Source organism: Notamacropus eugenii, chromosome 2 (assembly GCF_028372415.1).
Source record: "Notamacropus eugenii isolate mMacEug1 chromosome 2, mMacEug1.pri_v2, whole genome shotgun sequence".
NCBI classification, from domain to species: Eukaryota; Metazoa; Chordata; class Mammalia; order Diprotodontia; family Macropodidae; genus Notamacropus; species Notamacropus eugenii.
The window spans coordinates 220,900,547-220,923,537 of NC_092873.1; the positions used below are offsets into that span (position 1 = coordinate 220,900,547).

At 33.4% G+C, this 22,991-nt stretch overlaps 1 protein-coding gene across 3 annotated transcripts in view; it reads right to left on the reverse strand.

Moving 5' to 3' along the window:
* The window catches only part of HBS1L (HBS1 like translational GTPase), a 125,448-nt gene that overhangs the window by 12,337 nt on the left and 90,120 nt on the right, over positions 1-22,991 (reverse strand). For all 3 annotated transcript variants that reach the window (XM_072643403.1, XM_072643406.1, XM_072643404.1), the window contains 8 exons: positions 22,157-22,274; positions 17,909-18,055; positions 17,330-17,404; positions 10,773-10,890; positions 10,531-10,599; positions 6,780-6,884; positions 1,206-1,296; positions 739-847 (listed from right to left, as the gene is read on the reverse strand). In XM_072643403.1, the coding sequence (XP_072499504.1) occupies positions 739-847; positions 1,206-1,296; positions 6,780-6,884; positions 10,531-10,599; positions 10,773-10,890; positions 17,330-17,404; positions 17,909-18,055; positions 22,157-22,274 (832 nt within the window). The remainder of the gene's footprint in view (positions 1-738; positions 848-1,205; positions 1,297-6,779; positions 6,885-10,530; positions 10,600-10,772; positions 10,891-17,329; positions 17,405-17,908; positions 18,056-22,156; positions 22,275-22,991) is intronic.

Here is a 22,991-nt window from a genome sequence, read left to right on the forward strand (position 1 = left end):
GTTAGAAGATTTATGTATGTCATTGTGCAAACCTTAAGAGCTATGTATCAACTATTACTATTGATATATGTTATCTTTATACACATATATGTGTATGCATGCATTACATATATACATATATACTATAAATCCATGTGTATGTATATATAAAAATAAAACATTTTTAATTTTCCTATTGTGAATTTTTTTGTGTATGATTGGTGTCCCCTAATGCAAAATATTTTCTGAATGACACTTTATTTTTTAAAGAAAGGTGCTACTCTAAGTTTTAAATTTTATTCTCTACTGTACAGGTTTAAAGAAGCTATTCTAAAAAGCTCAATCACAGTAATGTTGGCTATTTGGCACAACCTGCAGTAACTATACGTGACATTAACACACACACACAATCGATATGTACAATATCCCTTTACTCAGATGATTCTTCAAGATTTTAAAACTACTAAACCGTTTTTTTTCCTGTTCCAACACTTAAGATAATACATTACTCTAAAATAGAGTTTCCTTAATGGTAGATTAATCCCTCTATAATCACTTCTAACAGCACTTCAGTTTAAAACCTGGATTAAATTTTAAATTTAATTTATTTCATGACTGTTGTAGAACCACTGTGTCAAGAATACAGGTTAGTATAGGTTTTTACTTTTATTTTGGCTGAAAGTTACTTTGGAACATAAAGTTTCTAAAGGTAACATTTTAAGTTTTAAAAAACCAAAATAAACATATTAAAAAACTTACAGGGAATCCTTTAGTGATGGGAATTTCAATATTAAAGATGAGAATTCGAGCTCTGAAACGAGTACAGGCTTTAATGGGTTCTTTGGGACCGCAGAAAATACAACCAACACTGCAAAAGAAGGGGGCAAAAAATATATTTGCATGTAGTGGAAATACCTTTCAATCAATTCAGTTTGGTTTACAAATAAAGGTACAACAGTTAATTAGGGACTTTTTGTGAATACACCCTCCTAGTTTAGGGTTAATGTGGTTTCCACATCAGTAATCTTCAATCATTTTCTTACCTTGCAAAACCCATTCAAAGAATGTGATAAATATGTTCACTGATACTCATTACTACTGTTTTAACTAGACAAGGTTTAGCTAATTAGTCTTAAAAAAAAATCACTAAAACACACACACACACATACATACATACATCTTAAGGCTCCACAGTCAAAACAGCTTAAATGAATTTTTGCACTCACTTGATTTTGATGATATCCATACCAACCAAGGTGAGACTAACGTGATCTCCTGCTGCTGCCCAATCAACAGGTTCATCATGTAGCATGATTCCTGGAAATGAGTAAGAACCAAAGTATAAGTGAAATACCTAGACACTAAGCTATAAACAACCAAGGGATTTTGGGCCGTTTAGGCCTCATCAGTCATTACTCATCATTTTCAATATGAATGGCTAAATAGTAAAAAGTTTGACTGAAAGTCAAACACTTCCTCTAGACTTTACTTTGCTAAGGTATCACCTTAGATATTTGCCCATAAAATGTTGCTTTCTCCTTATTTCATAAAGATTTCAAGTTCAAGTTTTCTGGGGAACGGTCAACAGTTCTTCACCATCTTTTCTGAAGACAAAAAGAGACTTACATTGCAAAATAAGGTAGAATTACATTTTGTCTGTCATACAAAGATACAGCATATCATTTTTCAGAAGTTTCTGAAAACAATAGATAAATAGCCTGCCTTGAAATTTCCCTCAGACATATATTCAGTAGTAGGAAGAAAACAACTAGAAAAGTACATTATAAAAGCTTATTTGTATAACATCCTGAAGAATTTTAAAATTAAATTTCATGATTAATATTGCCCCTAAGTTCTTTTCTGTACCTTCCTCACAGACTCTTCTGCTGTTTGGCAGACAGTAGAGGCAAGAGTGTATCAAGCCAGGGAAAAAGCAAGTTTGGTGATGAGGGCTAATCGAAAGTCTGGTGGAATCACTGGTAAACCAGACACAACAACATCCACTAATATCATAATTTAAAGAAATTGGAGTTGGAATTTCATAGGCTGAGAACATCCTCTTGTCCAGAGGAGACATAGAAAACAACATACTTTTTTAGTATTTTTTCGTGTTTCATTTTTATGTGACTGGAAGCAACTTTAAATGTATTACATAAAGCACAAATCTGTTAAGAGAAAAGTATCTATAAATTTAACAATATCTACTCGACTTTGGTTAAACTTTTCATTCACCATTCTCTTTCTAAAGGCAGTTATTCCAACTGAAACTATATTTTTCAATGGAATGATTTCTAACCATTTATAGTCACTAAATTATAAAGCTTTATTAACTTAATTTCTAAACAACAAAAGTTATATCTTTGTTATGCAGCACTCAGGAAGGGGGAGAGGGAGGGTTAAATTATATTTCATATGTGGACCAGCAACCTGGCATAGTGGTTCAGACAAGTTTGGTTGTAGGACACATACTACAAAGTATAATTAACAATATGAAAAGTTTTAGAGAAAAATAACATCTTTTAATTATCCAGATATGATTATGTTACAATATCATTTAATTATTTAGAGGCCTTTCTGACTGACCACATGTCAGCAGGTGGTCCTTATGCAGGGAGATATCATTTACATATCAAATCTTTCATAACCAGAACTTTAAATTAGGGATAAACATAGGTATGATACTTTAGAAAAGTTCATAGTATCTAGATCTATCAAGGACCTTAGAGAGCTAGTTTAATCTTTCTTGGCAAGGTTTTAGGAAAGTGACACCAAGAGATGTGATGTGATTGCCCAAAGCAAGATAAAGGAAATGCCTTTCTCTGATCATAAAATGTTCTCATTCCCTCTCTCCCTCTGCCCTGAATCCCCTAACCCTGTTCCTCACCCTGTGACCTCTGCTTTCTCCTCTTTTCAGTTCCTTCCAAGGTTATCAACCTGCCAAAGCATGCACTCCTCCCTTCCCCATCTTGTTCATCTCAACACTGTCTTCTTTTCTCAAGCCCCTAGTTCACTTATCCTATCGAAGATTGTACCCACTTAGCCTTGGATCACTCATACAATTTGCTGTCTTCACTTGTATTCAAATTCTGCTGAACAAAACAGAGAAAATCATGAAATCATGCTTACTGGGCCCCCTACAAATGTATGTTATATGGTGTCAATTGACCCTTCACTGTGGCAAAGGAATTCTTCACTAATCAATTCATTATCCCACTCACCAGAGCAACTCTTCCAACCTTTGCATCCCTCTTCAACCTTCTATGGTTCTCCCTTCCCCCAGCCCCACAGGTGAAACTTTGTGTTACTTTTCACTGAAAAATAGGCCATTTTCCTTCACTGTTGTATATGCTCATTCTTGTCCTCTTCTACATCTCACGTTACTCAGTCCACCACTACTATATCCTTCACCTTTGTTTCACAAGAAAAATGTCCCTTCTCTTTGCCAAGGCAAACCCCTCTACATGCATATTTGATCCCATGCTTTCAAATCTTCTCCAGTGGATTTCTCCCTTTGTCATCCTCATTTTTTCCACATATCTATCACTTCTCTGACCGTCTACTTGTGTCCCTAAAGGATGCTTCCCTACTGCCTACCAACACGTCCATGTCTTCATCTCCCAACTCCCAAACAAATAGCACCGTGTAATGTACACAGAAGCTAGTCAGTAAGGATTTGCTGAATCAAAGATTGAGAAAATGAGGACAGATTAAGGCTTGCACTGTTAACAGGAATGCTTACATTGATGAGAACTTGGATACAAAAAGTATCAGAAGATCAAATACTGAATGATGTATTGATGATGTATCTAGGGTCATCATAGCTCAAATAGTTCACCATCTATCACTGGTTTTTCAAGTAAACTTGAGAATTTTTTTTTCTGATAATGTTATAAATCAGAAGATCTTACAAATGAGCACTGTTGGTTTAAAGCATACCTTTACCCCCTAGATCATTTCTGAAGATACAAAAAATGAGGCTAATGAGTACAGTAATTCCTTTGGCATTTTTCATGTGCTTTGTTAGAATGAAATGCTTTTGCCATTTATGATCTTCCTTTATTTTGAACCCATCAGCCAATTTTCAAGGTAATTTGAATTCATTTTTGCAAGTCAGACTTTAGAAAATATTTTGTTAAGGGTTTCCAGACAACTGAGATAAATGACATTTACATTTCTCTCATACTAATCACCACCTTTACAACTTGATTCAGAGAGGATGTGTTTCTCCATGGTAAGATAGTCTGCTTAAACCTTCAACACTGCTACTACTCATGCTTTCATTTTCTCCTAAAAATGTATATCATGACTTTATTGTTCTGACATTTATTCCCTTGTCATGCTGATAGTCCTACAATTCTATATTCATGTGTTACTGGTTCACTGAGGATTGGAAATAAGGGACTAAAATCAATGCATTTTCGGTTTTTCTCTGTAGTGGTTGGCAAGCAATGGCCTACAGTCTAATGACCTCTTATTTCTGGACCACATCCCTTACCACCCCCAACGGTTTTACGTTTGCAAACAAAGTTTTATTGTATTTTAAAAAGTAAAACCAAATTTTATTTACAAAATTATTCTTAGTTCAGGGGCTATTCAAAAACAGGAAACCCCCAGTATAGCCTATCAGACCCAATTGTCATATACAAGAGTGCTGGAGGTAGCTGCCAAAACCTTCCATATTTGACTTTCCCTTCTCCTGAAGGATTGCCATGAGTGCTGTTCTTGGAGTCAGTAAAAGCTTAATTCAAATCCTGCCTTAGACAATTACTATGTAATCCCAAGCAAGTCTTAACTACTGTCTCCCTTAATTTCCTCATCTGTAAAATGGGAATAATAATAGTAGCTACATCTGAAAGGATAGTTAGTAATAGAATCAGAATTTGAACTCAAGTCTTCTAACTACAGATCCAGTACTGTTCCTACTATACAACACTATCTCTTTCTGACTTCCATTTAAAAAAATTAATTTTAAAAAAAGTCACAGATTAATTTAAATGTTTTTAATGAATTAGCTATTAAGTTGAATGACATAAAATGTAAGTTCAGTTGAGGTTTGAAAAAAATGCAAAGTTTAAAAGTCAACAATTTTGGAAAGCAGGCTTAATTCCAGTTCAAATTGGTTCACTTGTGGGATTTACTCTTTTTGGAGAAAAACTGTTTTACATTCTAAGTCAACTTTTAAAAAAAAATGAGTTCAATCAGTGGTCCAGTTAAGTAGTGAGGGTCCCTACAGTTTTGGATTCATCATTCAGTCAAATCCCTGCTTCAAATGTGAAAAATAGATTTACCTAAGAGTCATTCAGCCTAAAAGTAGCGTCATAATGCAAGGAGAGAAGCATGAAGAGTTAAAAAGAACAAGGCCATATTCAAATTACTCTACTGGTCTTTAAATGATTTTTAGTTTCAGATTTCTGGAAATTCAAACTTCTATTAAGGCAACTCTTGCATTGCCTTAACAAATCATAGGATACCTTCAGGCAAAAGGTAGTAAACAAAATTATAGATAATTGATAATGAGAAGAGTTTTAAACTATCTCTAAAGGCCTCTAGGACTCTATGGTACAGTTCCAAATCTCATAACTATTTCAGTTTTGTTCCTACTTCAGACATTCAACATTATGAATAACAAAATACTGCAGCAAAAGAAGTATGGGACAAAAGTATAATTTTGATTTTTATATCTTGTCAATTTCACTTAAGAACTTCCTGGATGTTAAGTTTTGTTATTTAAGCTGATATTAAGTAACTACATATATGGAATATGTTATCAAATAGAATGACTTAAGAAAAACAAAATGCACAACAATACAAAACCAATTTAGCAAGTACTCAGATTTAGTTCATGTGTACAATACATGCCTTAAGAATAAAAAGCAGAAGAAAATGCTGATAAAAAACTCTTTTCTAAATTCAGCATCTATAACAGTCATCTTAACAGCTGTTATGAACAATTCCAATTCAGTACCTTATTTCTGTACTAAAGTCAAAGACTTTGGAACTCTTGTAAGGATCAAATGAGATAACAAATGGAAAGCACTTTTTGAACCTTAAAGTGGTAAATAAATGCTAGCTATCATTATTACTATTTGTTACTTTAACTTAAAGGTTTCTAAGAGAGAATACAATTAAATATACACATTTATGAATCTAAAAATAATTTTGTGCATATTTAGATAGTGTTATGCAAAGCTATATGGTAAACTGATAACTAAATAAGCAATTAAGGGAATAAGGTGGATTCTGGAACTAGAGTAATATACTTTAAATTATTAGACACTCTTGGAGTTAATGCTAACCTTAAAGGGAGAGCAAGAAGTTGATACTCACTTATAACATATCTATCATCTAGCAAAAAGTTTTATAACTTAAAACCAAACCCTCTAAACAAAATCTATTAAACATATTTCAAAGCTGTTATTACAGTAACTAAAACAATGAAGTGTAATAAGCTGTCTTTGTCATTGGGAGTCAGGAGTGAGGTATGAATACAATTCACAAAATTAGTTTAAAATGACTTGGGAGAACTTCATATTTCTGAAAATTGCCTCTTACACAGGCTGTTGAAATCAGTGTTACAGAAAATCCTGACACAATTATAAAGCCACACAGACATTTACCATACAGTCACATCAGAAGAAATTCGTTTAATGTTTTCTCAATTTAACTTCAACAGTTAGTATCATTTTGACAATCAGTTACAATTTCAGTAACTGGTTGTTTACTCTTTGGTCAATAATTTGCTATACAGAATCTGCCTTCTCAACATTTAGCCATAGAAAGCTCTGCACAGAGATGCATACCTTTTGTAGTACAAGTTTCATTAGGAGGCATAGCTAGCAGTCGGTCACCAGTCTGTATATAACCAGCTTCAATTTTACCAGTCACACAGAATCCAGATCCTTGATCTGTAAAAGGTCAACATTTTAAAATGATTTATATCCTATAGTATCGGTAATATTCTATTACTTAATTAGATAAGGTTGAACTAGATGACTTTTAAGACTCCTTTATAATTCTAATTTGTTAAGTCTATGTTCCCATCACCTACGAATTTATGGAGCTCAAAAGAAATTATTCATATTTCAAAGTAATCTTCAAAGCATTCAAATTTTATTTGAAGTCTTCCTATGTTATATGTATTCTACTCAGTTTTTTGGATTTTCTTAGTCAGAGCAAAATAACAGTTCAACTTCAAGTATAATCAGATACATAATGTTAATTTTAAATTATCCAAACATTTTGAACTTTTGTTTATATGACGAATTTCCTTGTTGTTTGAATTTCACTGAGAAATTTCTTGAAAGAGTTACTAAATAAGGGCTGAATATGTTATTCTATGAAGATCACAATTCTGTAATTTAGACTAGTTCATGTTTCTTTCCTTTTGATTGTCTCTATGTTATTTTAACTGGTTCTCTCTATGTATGTGTGTATATATATGTGTGTGTACGTTATGTATATACAATACACATATATGTATGTATATAATACACATATATACGTACACATACATACAGATATGTGTGTTTGTATGTATGTATATATGATATCCAAACCTCCCTCTTCCAAATAAATCACTCAACTGAACATATCATTTAATCCCTACTAAAGCCAAGTAAAATTATTTATTGCAAAATAAGTGACAAGTCATTGCAAACTAATATACATTGAACTTTGGGGAAGGCTGGTCTGGAGAAGAGAACATTACATTAGAAAACAAGAAACCTGGGTTCTAGGTTCTAGGTAATCTGCCACTGAATCACTGAACCTCTGGTGCAAGTCACAACCTCTTTGGCCCTGAAAGTGCCCCAAGTTCTAGATTCTATTACCCATTATTTAAAGGTTTGCCATTTAATAATCCCTTAAAACAATCCATAGGAAATATATTAGATATATTCACCTTTTCTGCTCAAATTTTGGCATTTTAAAACTCAGCAATAATGCAAACAATAACTAAAACATTAGTTTAAAAAATTCAAATTATACTTTCAGATTTCTATCTCATTTATCTGACATAGATTTCCTTCTTAATATAGTTAGCCTTCCATGTACATGTAGTTTCAAAGAGTGGTTATAAAATGACAGATGCAACTCCACAATTACCTGAACAGGAAGACACACAGCTGTAGCAGAAAGGCAATTTCAGTCTTCAGTAGAAGACGTTGGTTGTGAAATACAAGCAAAGGATAACCTACACTATGAAAGTGTGAATTTATACTTTCAGGTTATATTTTAAATAGGAATCATGCCCTCATCTATTTCTTCCAAAAACAAATGAAGGCTCCTGGAGACATTAATTACAATTATTTAAGTCTACACAGAAATAGAGAGGAGACTGTGGAACAGCTTCTCACATGAGCATTACTACAGGATGATCAAGTACTCACTGTGGATGACAATAAAAACATGGAGCAAAGAACAAAATTGGTTCCATTATTTTTCTAACTGTGAATACAAAAACATGGACTCTTAAAATTGAAAGGGACCTTGAAGGTCACCTAGTCTCATTTTTGTCCTAATGGAGGAATCTTTCTTTACCTTTCCATATTAGATAGCTATTCAGTTTCTGATTGCTCTCTTCTAAAAATAGGAAGGCAGCATAATGAATATAGTGACATATCTGTCCTGAGTTCAAATTCTACCTCAGACATTCATTGTGTGACACTCAGCAAATCATTTAACCTCTCTCATCTGTAAAATATGCATAATAGTACCTACCTAAAAGAGTTGTTGTGAGGACCCAATGAGAAAATAAATATTAAGTCCTTTGCAAACCTTAAGGCACTATATAAAGCTGGCTCTTACCATTACTACTAATTTACAGGGTGGTTCATTCCACTGCTGGCCAGGTCTGTCTACTTGTTACTAAACTGTTCTTTGTACTGTGCAAAAGTCTACTTCTTTTTAATTTTGGTTTACTGATTCTGGTTCTATCCTATGGAACAACATAAAACAAGTTTCCTTTTTCACCTGCTAGCCCTTCAAATATTCAAAAGAAAAAAATTATCACATCCCTTCTTAGCCTTTTCATTCAAAATTAAGCATTAGAAGCTCCTTCAATCATTCATGGTTTCCAATCGCCTAATTTTCTTATCTGATCTACTTTGAACATATGCAAAGATATAAATTTAGGCCAATTTTAAAAGAAAACTTCCTAACAATTTGAGTTTTACAAAGTGGAGTGGATTGGCTTGGGATATTCCAAACTTCCCTTATTTGAGGTCTTTGCAAAGACTCAAATCACAATTTGTAAGTAAGCATGGTGTAGAGGTGATTCTTGTCCAGGTTTGGTGTCGGAACTGCCTTCCGACTAGTAATTCTGTAGATACACTATCAAACTTAGTGCTAAGAAAGGAAAACAATATTCCCAAGACTGAAATACTATACTTCCCTGAATGTAAGGCTGGATTAACTTTCTTTTAGATTAAGCATACTGCCTCATTCTGAGCTTTTGGTCAGATAAAATTCCCAGCACTTTTTCACATGAAATTCCAACAAGCCAGAACGCTGAACCCTGTAATCATAAAACTGTTTCAAATTATATAAAAAACTTTCTATTTATTGCTGTTCAATATCCCCTGTTTACTTCAGTCGAGCAGCCTGGTTTTTGATACTACTGTGAATCAATAAAGGAAATTATATTTGGTATAGCATGATTTTTACTTAGTTGACGCTATATTGGCTCCTTGTCCCTACAATCTTTTTTAAGTACTTACAAACCATCTGTTTAATTTTTTGGTGTAGAATGCTGCTAGGGATCAACACTGGGCTTTTAAGTTTTAATAAGATGACAACAAATATTACAACACATAATTAAAGTGCAAGTTTTTGAGGTTCACAGCAGGGGTAGTATCATATACTTGGTGTTCTCGTCTACACTGTATTCAGCACAGCTTGTGCACAATAAATACTCAATGAATATTTTAAAATGGAAAACAACAGTATCTTCTAAAAGCTAAAGAAATACATTGGGAGCCAAGTTCAATTTAAGCCATAGCCTGAATAACTACATACTCATGAAATAATCGATTAATCTCTCTACAATTCTTGCTTTTTATTACCAAGACACTATACTCAAATTAACATTTCTATAATGACCAACTAAGTATTTTCTAAGATAATTCCCACAATACCAGTATAATAATAATGCAAACTATGATTCAATCTGAGCCCTAGTGTATATAAATATATGCAATATATGAAATAACAAGGAAAGAAAAAACCTCTGAATTTGGAAAATTTTTTCTTTCAGGACAGCAAGACACCACAAAGCATCATCAGACCACATTACATTCTGGGGAAAGCTGACTCTCTAAAAGATTTATCAATTATTTCAAAAGCAAAGTTCAAGCTTTCATTCTCAGTTTGCTATCTACAGAGAACAGAAGCATATTTCTAATGACAATGTAGGGCAATGATTATTTTATTTTTTATTATTTTAGTGTTTTCACATCTATAGTAAAATTTTAATAAAGTTACAAGCATTTTAGGAAGTAATATGCCTACATTATGAGAAAATGACCAAACTCTGAAAAATATCATATTACTTACCTTTAAAAACATCAGATACACATAATCTAAAAGGTTTTTCAATAGATCTTTGTGGAGGCTTGAAAGAATCTGAGGGAAAAAAAGATAAAGACTTAAAGATATCAAAGTTTTAATTTAAATACTGCTTTCCTTCTTAATAATCACATCAAATTTCTACTACACACACAAACAAAAACCCCTTTTTATTAAAGAATTCTGAACAATTAACAATACAGAAAATACCATCAGGCAATTTTACTTACCAATTTGTTCTAACAAACATTTTCCTTGATACCATTTTGTTAGTTCACTTGATTGAGATTTTGTAATTAGGTTTTCTCCACTAAGACCACTTGTAGGGATGAAGGCCACATCACTCTCCTATTTACAAAGAAGACAAATTATGATAAAACAATTTCTTTTCGGGGGCGAGGGAGGGAAACAGTAAGATATCTTTTCATAGCAGAAGTGAGTAGGATAGAATTAATGGGAATAGAAGGCTTTTCAATTTTGATAAACAGTGAGAAACTGCCTGAGTCCTTTTTTACACTATGGGGAAAAATCTTCCTGCACTGCATTTCCATTCCCTGAGAGAATCAAACTGCTTCAAAGAGCAATGATTTAATTTACCTCACTATTGACAGGAACTGCAATCAACTAAAAACTATTTCAAATAATCATGCATAACTGTACATTGAAAAATGTCCATAAAACGATTTCAGTTTCTTACTTGGCAACATGTTGTAGTATCCTTTCTAAGCTATGCAGAGAAGTAGCTTGGTGAAACAGATAGAGGACTGAACAAGAGAGGTTAGAGATAATGATTCCAAAGAAGAAAAAAGGAAGAAAAAGGAATCAGTGAAGCATTTTTTAAAATATATAATGAAAACAGAAGGAAGTTCAGAGGGAGACAGATAAGCTGGAGAGCTTTAGAACTATGTTCAACTTATATTATTGTTGTTCATTTGTTTCAATCATATCTGAATCTCTGTGATCTCATTTGGGGTTTTCTTTGCAAAGATGCTGGAATGGTTTGCCATTTCCTTCTTCAGCTCATTTTACAGATGAGGAAACTGAGGCAGACAGGGTTAAATGACTTGTGAAGGATCACACAGCTGATTAAGTGTCTGAGGTTGGATTTGAACTCAGGAAAATGAGTCTTCCTGACACCAGATCTGGTGCTATATTAACTGTGTTACGTAGTTGTCCTGGAATTTATTAAATACTTAAGAATAAAGAAATCAAACTGTATGTAACATTCAGTTTCTCATACAGTCCTCTTTTTCTGTTCTTTGCATATAGAAATGTCTGTGCTTGTTAATCCAGATAAGAACACAAAAAAAGTTTTTTTAAATGAGAATATTTATTTGGGAAATTCACAAGAACATATTTTTGTGAACTGAAAAAAAGAAGTCATGTTTTCACCAAGTTGTTGTAATGATGCAGACTGACTTCATTCAAGTTCCACTTCCTTCAAGAGATCTTTTGTTTCTATTGACTGTACTTATCTGGAGACTTCTTGTATCTTCCAATAGAACATAAGCTTTTAAAGCAAGACTTCATTGTTGTTCAATTGTATCTGACTCTTCATGACCCCTTTTGAGGCTTTCTTGGCAAAGAAACTGGAGTTGTTTGCCATTTCCTTCTCAAGCTCATTTTATACCGAGGTAACTGAGGTAAAGAGGGTTAAGTGACTTGGCCAGGGTCACACAGCTAATGAAGGCACATTTAAATTCATGTCTTTCTGACTCCAGGCCTGGTGCTGTATCCACTGAGCCACCTACTTAGCTCATGGCAGAGACTATTTTACTTTCAAGTTTGCACCCCTAAGAAACTAGCACAGTTGGTGGAACATGATAGGCTCTTAGTAAGTGTGTATAGATTCACTAACTTCTTGATCATACCTGTCTGTTCACTTTCAATCCATGCCAAGGTTTATAATTCCACTGATGCAAATGTAAGTCTAGGCAGACCTAGATATCATCTGGCAAGTTCATATGCATACAGTAGGTATTTAACAATTGACAACTGACAGATTATGTTTGGTAAGAATAAACAGATATGAGGACATCAGCAAAGGATATGAGAGGAACACATATTAACCAAAAAAAGGAAATAAAATGTACTATATATAATCTGCAGATAGTAAATGCATGTATTTGAAGGCTTATGTGGTTTTCCATGCCAGAATCCTGATTCAGGGTAAATAAGCTAAATCATTTAACTTTCTCTCAAAATCCATTCTTTTTTCATCCTTTAATTACCTTTCTTACTTCCTCTGAACCCTGTACATATGTTCTGTACTATCTAACCAATTTAAGAGGTAGTCTACCAGGGGAGAAAAAAAATTAAAATAATTTTTGTTTTCTCAAAATTTTCTTGTAGGTGGAAAGAGGGTCTGAGATAAGTGGAGGGACAAATTTTTATTTCATCCCCACTACACAACTTAAAAAAAAGTACACAGTTTTATTATTTCCAGGATCAAATATAAAATTTTGTTTGGCATTCAAAGCACTTCATAACTTGGCCCCATCCTACCTCTCCAGTTTTCTTCCACCTTAATCCCTTCCACATATTCTTCAACCAGTTGAGGCTGGCCTCCCTGCTACTTCTCATATGGGATACTACATTTCCCAACTGTGGGCATTTTGAAATATATTAGTACTAGTAAAATGATTACTGCCAATGTATCCAATATATACATATGTAGGCATATATGTATGTGTGTATCTACACACATACATATACACACATATATGTATATACATAATATTCTTTGCCAAGAAAAAGCACAAATGAGATCATGAAAAGTTGAGCATGCTTGAACATATGTATGTATATGTTTGTACACAGTTGTTAACATGTTATCTCTCCCAGTAGACTCCTTGAAAGTAGGGCTTGCTTTGATGTGTGTGTGTGTGTGTGTATGTGTGTCCCAAGTGCTTAGCAAAGTGTCTGCCACATACATGCTTCAAATTTATGCTTCATGAAGACTATGTAAAGGGGAGCAAGGTGTAAGAACACTAGGTAAGTAGGAAGATGCCAGGTGATGAAGGGTTTTGAGTAAAAAACAAGATTTTATATTTCATTTTGGAGAAAAGAGAAGTCTGAAGTTTATTGACCAGTACAGGGAGAAATCTGACATGATTAAGCCTGTGCTTTAAGAAGATCAATATAATACCTGAGTTGGAGAATGGACTAACTTGGGAAGAGACTTAAGGCTAGGAAATGAATCAAAAAACTCTTGCTACCCTCCCCCTCTACTTATAGAAACCTGAAATTCCATATTTACAACTTTACTCAGGCTTTTTTTTTCAATCAATCAAAATGTAAATTTGCCTAGAAGAGCTAATACTCTAAGCTTCATCATATTAATAGACTAAATCTATTAAATCCTTCCAAGAAATAAAATTTTAGGACCAGAGTGGAGAACCAAAGTGTGGAGAGAGTGGAGGATACCAAAAGTCTGAAAGAGGAAAAAAAAAAGCAGATACAGAAGGAAGAAGAAAAGAAGGATGCTAGAAGTAGATTCTAACAGCAATTATTTTAAATGAAACCAAAAACATAAAATGTAAAAAACATTGGAAAAGACCAATGACAGATATGGATTAGAACACAAAATGCAAAATACTTTAAGAGAGCAGACCACATTACTGCAACATACTATCAAGAAGATACTTTTTAATAGACAAAATAAACAAAACTCACTTCGAGGAAACAAAAGGTCAAGAATCTCAAGAGCAACAATGGAAAAACAGAAATGAAAGGGCCACAGCATACCAGAAACAAAAACATAAGTTAGTTATTATAAAACTATTTGATATAAAGTAAAAAGTAGAAAAGTAGTTAACTGAAACAGATAAACAGTAGTCTAGTTTTTGATAAACCAAAGAACACAAATTACAGGAAATGGATACCCTATTTAAGAACTATGGAGAGAACTGGAAAGCAGCTTTGCAAAAATAACGTTTAGAGTAGCATATCATATCATTTACCACAGTGAACTACAAATAAGGAACCTGAATGTAAATAGGTCAAATAATTTTTTTAAAAATTTTTTTGAGGGGAAACAACAGGAGGAGCAAAGTATTAACAACTAGAGGTAGGAGATGAATCCTTAATTACAAATTTAAAAAAACCCTCTAAGACTTCATCTCATACTGAGCAAACAGGCAAGATGAAAAAAAAAAGGGGAGGGGTGAGAGAGAGAAGGGATAATCAGTTTTGGAGGAACTGTGGGACCAAAATCATACTGAAATGCTACTGTTCTGCTGGTGCTATGGATTAGGTCACCCATTTTTGGGAATATTTTGGAATTATTCGATAAAAATAAACCATTTCTAATTTTTCCCCAAATAATCCCCAAATAAAGTATTTGGCATATACCCTGAGGAGTTCAGATTAATTGAAAGAGAAGTTGAAAATATAAAAATATTCATAGCCACACTTTATTTTAAATTACAAAGAACTAGGAACAAAGGGATTACTCCTAAGTTAATGAGTGAACAAATTACAGTTTGCAAACAAAATTAAATTTTTGCAGTATAAAATGAATATGAGAAATACAAAGATACATAGGAAGAAGTGCATGGACTGATGAACAGCGAAATAAGGAGAACCAGAAGAAAAATATACACAACTACCTTGATTTAAATAAAAAGAACACTAAAGGAATTTAAACTCTGAGTTAATGCAATATCCAATTTTGGTCATAACAAAACATACTGCCCTCCTCTTAACAGAAAGGGTAAAATGTTGTACATATTGTAACATGTAGTAACTGTATGGGTTAGTTTTGCTTAACTTGTTTGCTGTCACAAGGGGGGATTCATAAAAATAAAAGGATCAGCCCAAGTTTCCTTCATTCTTTCCATATTTACCAAGCACCTGTTATGTATAAATCATTGTACTAAACACTGTAATTAGAATAAGCTGTATCCTATATTCTTTTCAGGTCTTACAGTTTAGTAGGGAAAACAATGCACAAAAAACTATAATTTAATTACGGTATGAAAGTGTAGTAAGGAGTGGGTGGGAAGAGATACTCTTACAGTTGAGAGGCTTAGGGAAGGCCATTAAAAGAGCAAATTTTCTTCTGTTGAATATTAAACAGGATATACTTTTATTAATCTTGAAATGCTAGGGCTTTTTTTTTTTTTTTTTTTAGCCTTGTACATATTGCTTCCTTTTTTAAAGAAAGGTAATGTGGAACAATACTTAGAAGACTGACCTGAAGACCTGGGTTTTCACCCTAAATCTGCCACTTAAAAATCTTATGTCAGTCACATAACAAAGGAAAGTCATAATCTTTTCAAGCTTCAGCTTCCTCATCTGTAAAGTGAGGATACATCAGGACACCACCTGTCCTGTAAAACTCAAAAAAAATTCAGAAATAAAATTATATAATACATATAAATGTAACAAAAACATTGCAGACTATGGGAAAATACTGAAGCACTATTGGTGGACTTATAAATTTGTCCAGTCATTCTAGAAAGATATTTGGAAAAATCATCCAAGTTCACTAAACTGTGCATATCTTCTGACCCAGCAATATAACTTACTAGGCACATTCCCTAAAGAGATCAAAGAAAATGGAAAAGAATTCATATCTATAAAAATATTTAGCACAGCTCTTTTTGTAGCAGCAAAAATACTGGATCCTAACTGGGTGCCTATCTATTGGGCAATAACTGAACAAATCATGGTACAGGAATATAATGGAATATTACTGAGTCATAAGAAATGAAAAAACAGACAGTTTCAGAAGAAATTAGGAAGACTTGTATGAATCCATGCAGTGAAATGTGTAGAAGAAGGAAAACAATATATACAGTGACAATGGATAAAAATGGATACTGAGACATACATTTCTGGACATGTCTAATGAGGCAATCTACTTCCCTTGACTACACATATCTGTTATGGGGATTTTTCTTTTTCCTTTTGGTACAATGGGAATGGGGAGAAGTGAGAAGAAAAGAAAATGTTATTAAATGAAAAATATAAAAAAATTAAATTTTTATAAAACACTGTATTGAAAGCATAGTATTGTCATCATTAGTCATTTCATTCTTCTCATCTTTTTTGATAAAATTCAAATTGAAATAGTCCTGAGACAAGTTGATATATGTAATTATTGAACAATTAGTCAACTAGCATGTTTTTAAAAATATTTAATGTTTTTTAAAATATTGTATAAGCAAATCAAAAAAAAATCAAAAATTAACTGCTTTTTATAGTTGAATATAAATTCTTCTGCTATATAGCCTCAGTGAAAGAATCTTTAGGACAACTCCCAAAGGAGATAGAAAAGGCAATACAGATTAACACATACTTTATTTTACTCCCACAAGATTTTGATTTCTTCTGTTGGCTCTCTATATAGTTTTAAATATATATTGGTCTAGATTTATTGAAGCTTAGTTTGTTGAATTCTCAGGGATTTATGCTTTGTTAGTTCAAGAAAGACAGAGCTTCTGGTGTATAATTCTAGCTACTTGGACCAGATACTCGGTAGATACTAAATGTCTGCAGCCTGCAGTGATATACTGTACAATTTATACTGCCTTCCTGCTTAAGCTGTATTGATCAGTAAGTCCAGGATTCTTATGGGATTACCTGTATATCTTAGGGTGGAAATGACCTGATCATGAATTGCCATCAAAAAGTCCTCTCAATTTTCTATAAAAAAATAAGCATTATTTAGCAACTTGCTTAATGATAATTATTATAAGCACTTCTCTATTACAGCAGTGGCGAATATAAACTCACTATGCTATAAAGAAAAATAACCCCCAAAGTTTAAAAGGTACCTTACCTTAAAACCAGCCTGCTTAAGGAAGTGTCCTAGTTTGTCAATAATCTCTTGAAATCTTTCCTGTTGCCAATTAACCTGATGTAACATACCATGAAAAAAATATATTTTAAGAATACTTTCACAAGTAAATTACAAAATATCTTAATAAAATATAATTGAGAATATTAGGGACAGAGGTCAGAAAATCTGATCTTACTCCAGTGAGGAGTTAAAAATCATTTCCTCCATATTTTCATGGAAATTTTTAACACCATGCTAAGCATCCATGAAAAAATATCAAATGTTAGTTAAAGATAAAGGACCAGAGAATACCAATGAATGGGGGGGTAGGGGTGGGGTGAAGAGTCCTAAATATTAAAAAATGGCCCTCAATCCAAGCTGAGGTTATATATGAGTTAAATGATAGCCTCGCTGACATACACACTGAGGAGTCAGGAAAAAAGGAAACATTTTTATACATTTTCAATTGAGATAATGAGCAAAGACAGATTAAGAAGGAATAATAGTCTGGGTTTTTTTTTCTTGTAGAATTAATAGCAAGGATTAAAAGAACTCACATGAAAAAAAGCTATCGACTACCTGATCCATTTTATTAACTGCAACAGCCAGCTGTGTTACTCCAAGAGAGCGAACCAAGAGTCCATGTTCTCGTGTCTGTCCTCCAGTCTCAAACCCAGCTTCAAATTCCCCCCTGCTGGCATCTACAACTAAAACAGCAACATCAGCCTGAAGAAGAGGAAGGAAAGTCATAAGTTTTTTGAAAAGCCACATCAATAAACCCAAAAACATAAATTTCTTGGGGAAGAATTCCATATTAACAAGAACTACTGGGATAACTGAAAAGTTATTTGGCAGAAATTAGTTTTAGATAAATATCACACACAATGTAAAATAATAAACATGGACATGCAATCTGAATACAAATGATAACATCACAAAAAAAAAAATAGGAGGGAATGAGATTAGTCATTCATTCACTATAGTAAGTGCTAGGGACACAAAGAAAAGCAAAAACAGTCCCTGCTTGTAAGGAGATCCAACTGAGGGAGACAACACATAAGAACAAACAACACAAAATCAGGGAGACAAGAAGCAAACAATTATGTACAAACAAGAAATAGAGATAATCAATGAGGGAGGCAATAGCAATAAGGTGGATAAGGAAAGGCTTTTTTTCATAGAAAGTAGGATTTTAGCTAGGATTTGAAGGAAGCCAGGGAAGTAAAGAAGGAGAAAATTCCAGGCATAGAAGGCAGCCAATGAAAATGCAAGTAGTCTGGAGATGGAGAATATTGTACAGAATGCAGAGGATACTGGGGAGAGGGTATAGGGGAAAGAGTATGATGTAAAAAGATTGGAAAGACAGAGGTGGGTCAGGTCATGAAGGGCTTTGAATTGCAGAGGACTTTTTATTTGTTCCTGGAGTCGACAGGAGCCCACTGGAGTTTACTGAATGGGATGGGGGAATGGACATGGTCAGACCTAAACCTTAGGAAGTTCAATTTGACAGCAGGGTAAGAAAGACGGATTGAAGTGGGGAAAGAGACCTGAGGCATGGAGACCAACCAGAAGGCTACTATAGTAGTCCAGGTATAAGGTGATAAAATCCTACACCAATGTGGCGGTGCCAGGAGAGAAAGGTGTATACATGAGAGAAGGCTGAATCAACAGGACTTAGTAACAGCTTGGCTATGGGGAAGGGGGTTGGGAGGTGAGAGTGGGAAATTGAGGATAACAACCAGGTTTTAAGCCTGGGTGACTGGGAGGATGGTGGTGTTAAGAGTTAGAACAACTAAACTTTCACAAGTGATATTGAAGGCAAAAATTCTTAACCAAACCAGGGATAGGTGAAATTACAAAAGATAAAAATGAAAAGCTTAGGTATGAATAAAATCAATGCAATTAGAATAAGAGAAAGCATTGATTAGAAAAAAAATATTTGCATTAAGTGATGGTCTGGAATGAATGAATGAAAAAGCATTCATTAAGCACATTCTATATGTCAAGAACTGTCACATAATGTCCCAAGGTAGCTTTTGTTCAGGAATAAAATGGACCAAAAGGCCTCTGGGGTCCCTTCTACAAAATTCTATCAGTTATGATAGAATTGACGAAATTAAATATGAAGAAATAAAAAGAAATACTTAGTCTGGAGAAAACTTTTGGAAGCTATGTTAAGCATCAAAAAATTCAGAAGGTTATTATGTGCAAGAGGGTTTGGTTCCAAAGGGCAGATATAGAAGCAACAGCTGTAGGACACAAAGAGGCAAGTTATATATCATAATAAAGTTGGCCCTAGAACTAACAAGATCTGGGTTCCAGTCTTGCTTCTGACACAGACTGGCTGTGACCCTAGGCAAGTCACTTAACTTCTCAGTGTTCTAGGAAACTCTCTTGAAACTAAATTGTAGGCAAAGTGCCTATTTACATTAATAGAAGGATTCTCCTAATTTAGGAGTTCCCTGGATCAATTAAATCACATGTTCAGTCATCATCCCTTACTGATTATTATAAATTATAATAATATTATATTGAGTAATATATTAGGCAATTAGAGCTATTAAAAAGTAGAGTGAGCTGCTTAATGTTCCAAGCAAAGGCTGAATGACCCCTTGCTGGAGGTAACAGAGGAGATTCTGGCTGAAGTACATGTTAGATTACACTGACCTCTGAGGTACCTGTTTTCTCTTAGATACTATGATTCTTTGATACTACAGTACTCAATTTTCCTTGAACTGACTTTTCTCTTTTAAAATTATCCTTGGCAACCTATCCAATCATTTCTATTTACCTCTGAACCATTGTTCTGTCTAAATCCAGAGCCTCTGATGCCTGCTAGAAAACTGAAAATGTATCTCTTAAGGTACTGTGATATAGTGGAAAGAGATACAGATTAGGAGTCTCAGTTCTAGTCCTGGCTCTGGATATCCATAAACTAACAACATAGCCTTGGGTAAGGCACAATATCTATGATTATCATCAATTTCTCAAATTGTCAAAGGTTAGATTTTTGCCTATACACTCTAATACAACCATTTACATATGTATATGTGTTCGATATGATTTCACCAAAAAAGAAACAACATTTAGGTACATGAAACATGGAATTATTTACATCTTCATTGTCTCAATCCTTGAGATAGTTTTCATACTAACTGGAAATTGTAAATTCTCTCCTGTTTCCTGTAAGGAAATTTCATTTAAACTTTTAAGAAATATAAATATTTTGTTATTCTCAGCTTATTCTTACCATTTCTTTCCTTCTGATTCCCCCTAGGAAGATAAAAGTCAGTTTTGCTTGGTTCTTCCTTCATTTTTTTTGGAATATTATATTCCAAGATTTTTGTTCCTTTAATAATATAGGTCTTATGTGACTCTAATAGTGGTTCTATGATACTTGAACTCTTTCTTTCTGTTAGCATATTTTTTCTTCAATCTTCAAGCTCTGGGTTTGGACTATGATATTTTGGGGAGTTTTAATTTCCAGATTTTAAGGAAGTAACTAGTGGGTTCAATTTTCACTTTGTTCTCTGGTTCTAATATATCTGGGCAGTTTTCACTGATGATTTCTTGAACTATGGTATCCAGATTTGTTGGTTTTGGTCATGATTCTCAGAGAATCCAATGATTCTTAAATCATTTTTCTACCTGATTCCCAGGTCATTTATTTTTAATAGTAGATAACATGAATTCTGTTCCACTATTTCAACCTTTTGGTTTTATTCTAATATTTTCAGTTGTTTTATAGAGTCATCAAGTTCAGTTAGGTCTATTCTAATTTTTTGGGAGTCTATAACCTGAGCAAGATATTCTCTTACAAACTCTGTATTGTCCTTTCAATTCTTTTCTCCAGTCCTTTTATTTCACTTATAATTCCATGGTTTGCCTCTTACTTCATTTCTTACAAATACTTTTTTCTAGTATAGTTTTACTTTTTTAAATTCTATTTTATTTTCAGGTTCAAATTCTTCTCCTCTCATCTCTACCATATCCCTACCGAGAAAGCAAGAAAAACAAAACTCATTACAAAACCACATAATCAGGAAAAACAAATTCCCACAGTAGCCAAGTCCAAAAAAATATGCTTCAATCTGCATTCTCAGTTCATCATCTGTATCTGGAAACAGGTAGCACGTGTCATCACGAGTCCTCTGGAACTGGAGGTGGTCATTGTGTTGATCAGAGTTCCTAAGTCTTTCAAAGTTATCTTTACGAATATTGTTGCTATTGTATAAATTGTTCTCCTGATTCTGCTCACTTCACTGCAACAGTTTATGGAAATTTTCTCAGGTTTCCTACATATGACCGTTTCCTTCCAAACAATACTATTCTATCGCCTTCATTTGTCATAACTTGTTCAGTCATTCTCCAAATGATTGGCAAACCTCTCAGTTTCCCATTCTTTGCCAACATGACAAGAGATGCTTGTCATCTCTTTAAATATTTAAAATTCAATATAAAAATATTTTAAATTAATTTTAACATTGAGTTAATTATTTTTAAATGGTTAAGTTTTTGGGGAGAGAGGGTGTCAGAGTGTGGAAATTAAATGCTGACATGAAAACAACTCCCAAATCTACCATCAAAATATAAACAGAAGTATGTCTGTTATTTTGCCATTATTTTTATCTGTATAAAAACAACAAAAACAATAGAAAAGTGTTTGCTAAGTATAGATAAAACAAGTTAACGAAAAGGGCTATTATTATAATCTAATCTTTTTCTTCCTGAAGTAAAATTTAAAGCTAAATGACCTTTAATTTTAAATTCATAATCACAATATTACATATGACATCAACAAAATAAAGTTAACAATTTTTTTATTACCTGGGCAGCTCCTGTAATCATATTTGGAATGAAGTCCTTATGGCCTGGAGCATCCATTAATGTAATAACTTTGGTCTTGGTCTCAAACTTTGTCATACCTACATCCATCGTAACTCCCCTAAGAAAAATAAAAACAAAACAAAACCCACCTCATATATTAGAATACTCTATTAAAAATGACATACATTCAATATTCAAAATTCCTTTACAATAAGCTCCAAAGGTTTGTCTAAACTATCTTGTTCTAATCAACTTTTGTTCACCAAAGTTACACGTAAAACTGGCCATCAGCTGAGGTTTATACAGACATTAAAAAAAAAAACCCAGAACTTGATCTGTTTATTTTTAAAGTAACTTTGTGTACTCCAACTCTTAATCAAGATGAAAAGAATATTTAGAGACCAACTCAGTGCTATCCCAGACGCCTATGGGAAGGCAACGAAGTCCACAGGTATGGTGGATAAGAAGTCTAAAAGAATCTTGGTCCATTCCGAATCTTAAATTGAATTGAATAGGCTATCTAATAGACCACCCAGAAAAATTGGCATTTTCCTTAGGTAAGACCAAGGGTCTAGTTCAATGGACCCAAAGGAAAAAGGATCATACCTCTTTGTTATAATTACAAATGACCCAGTCTGAATATTTTTCAAACCAGAAATAAACCAAAGTGTATCCAGATCCCCCCTGAGTGGATAAACAGGATAAACTCTTATCTATTATTAAATTAAGATTTCACATTCAAGTTAAGGACAAAAGAAAAACTGCTTGTCCTCTCATTTGACTCTACTTTTTAATCCCCTGTGTAGGAAAAAAAAAAAGAAAAGAAAAGAAAGCT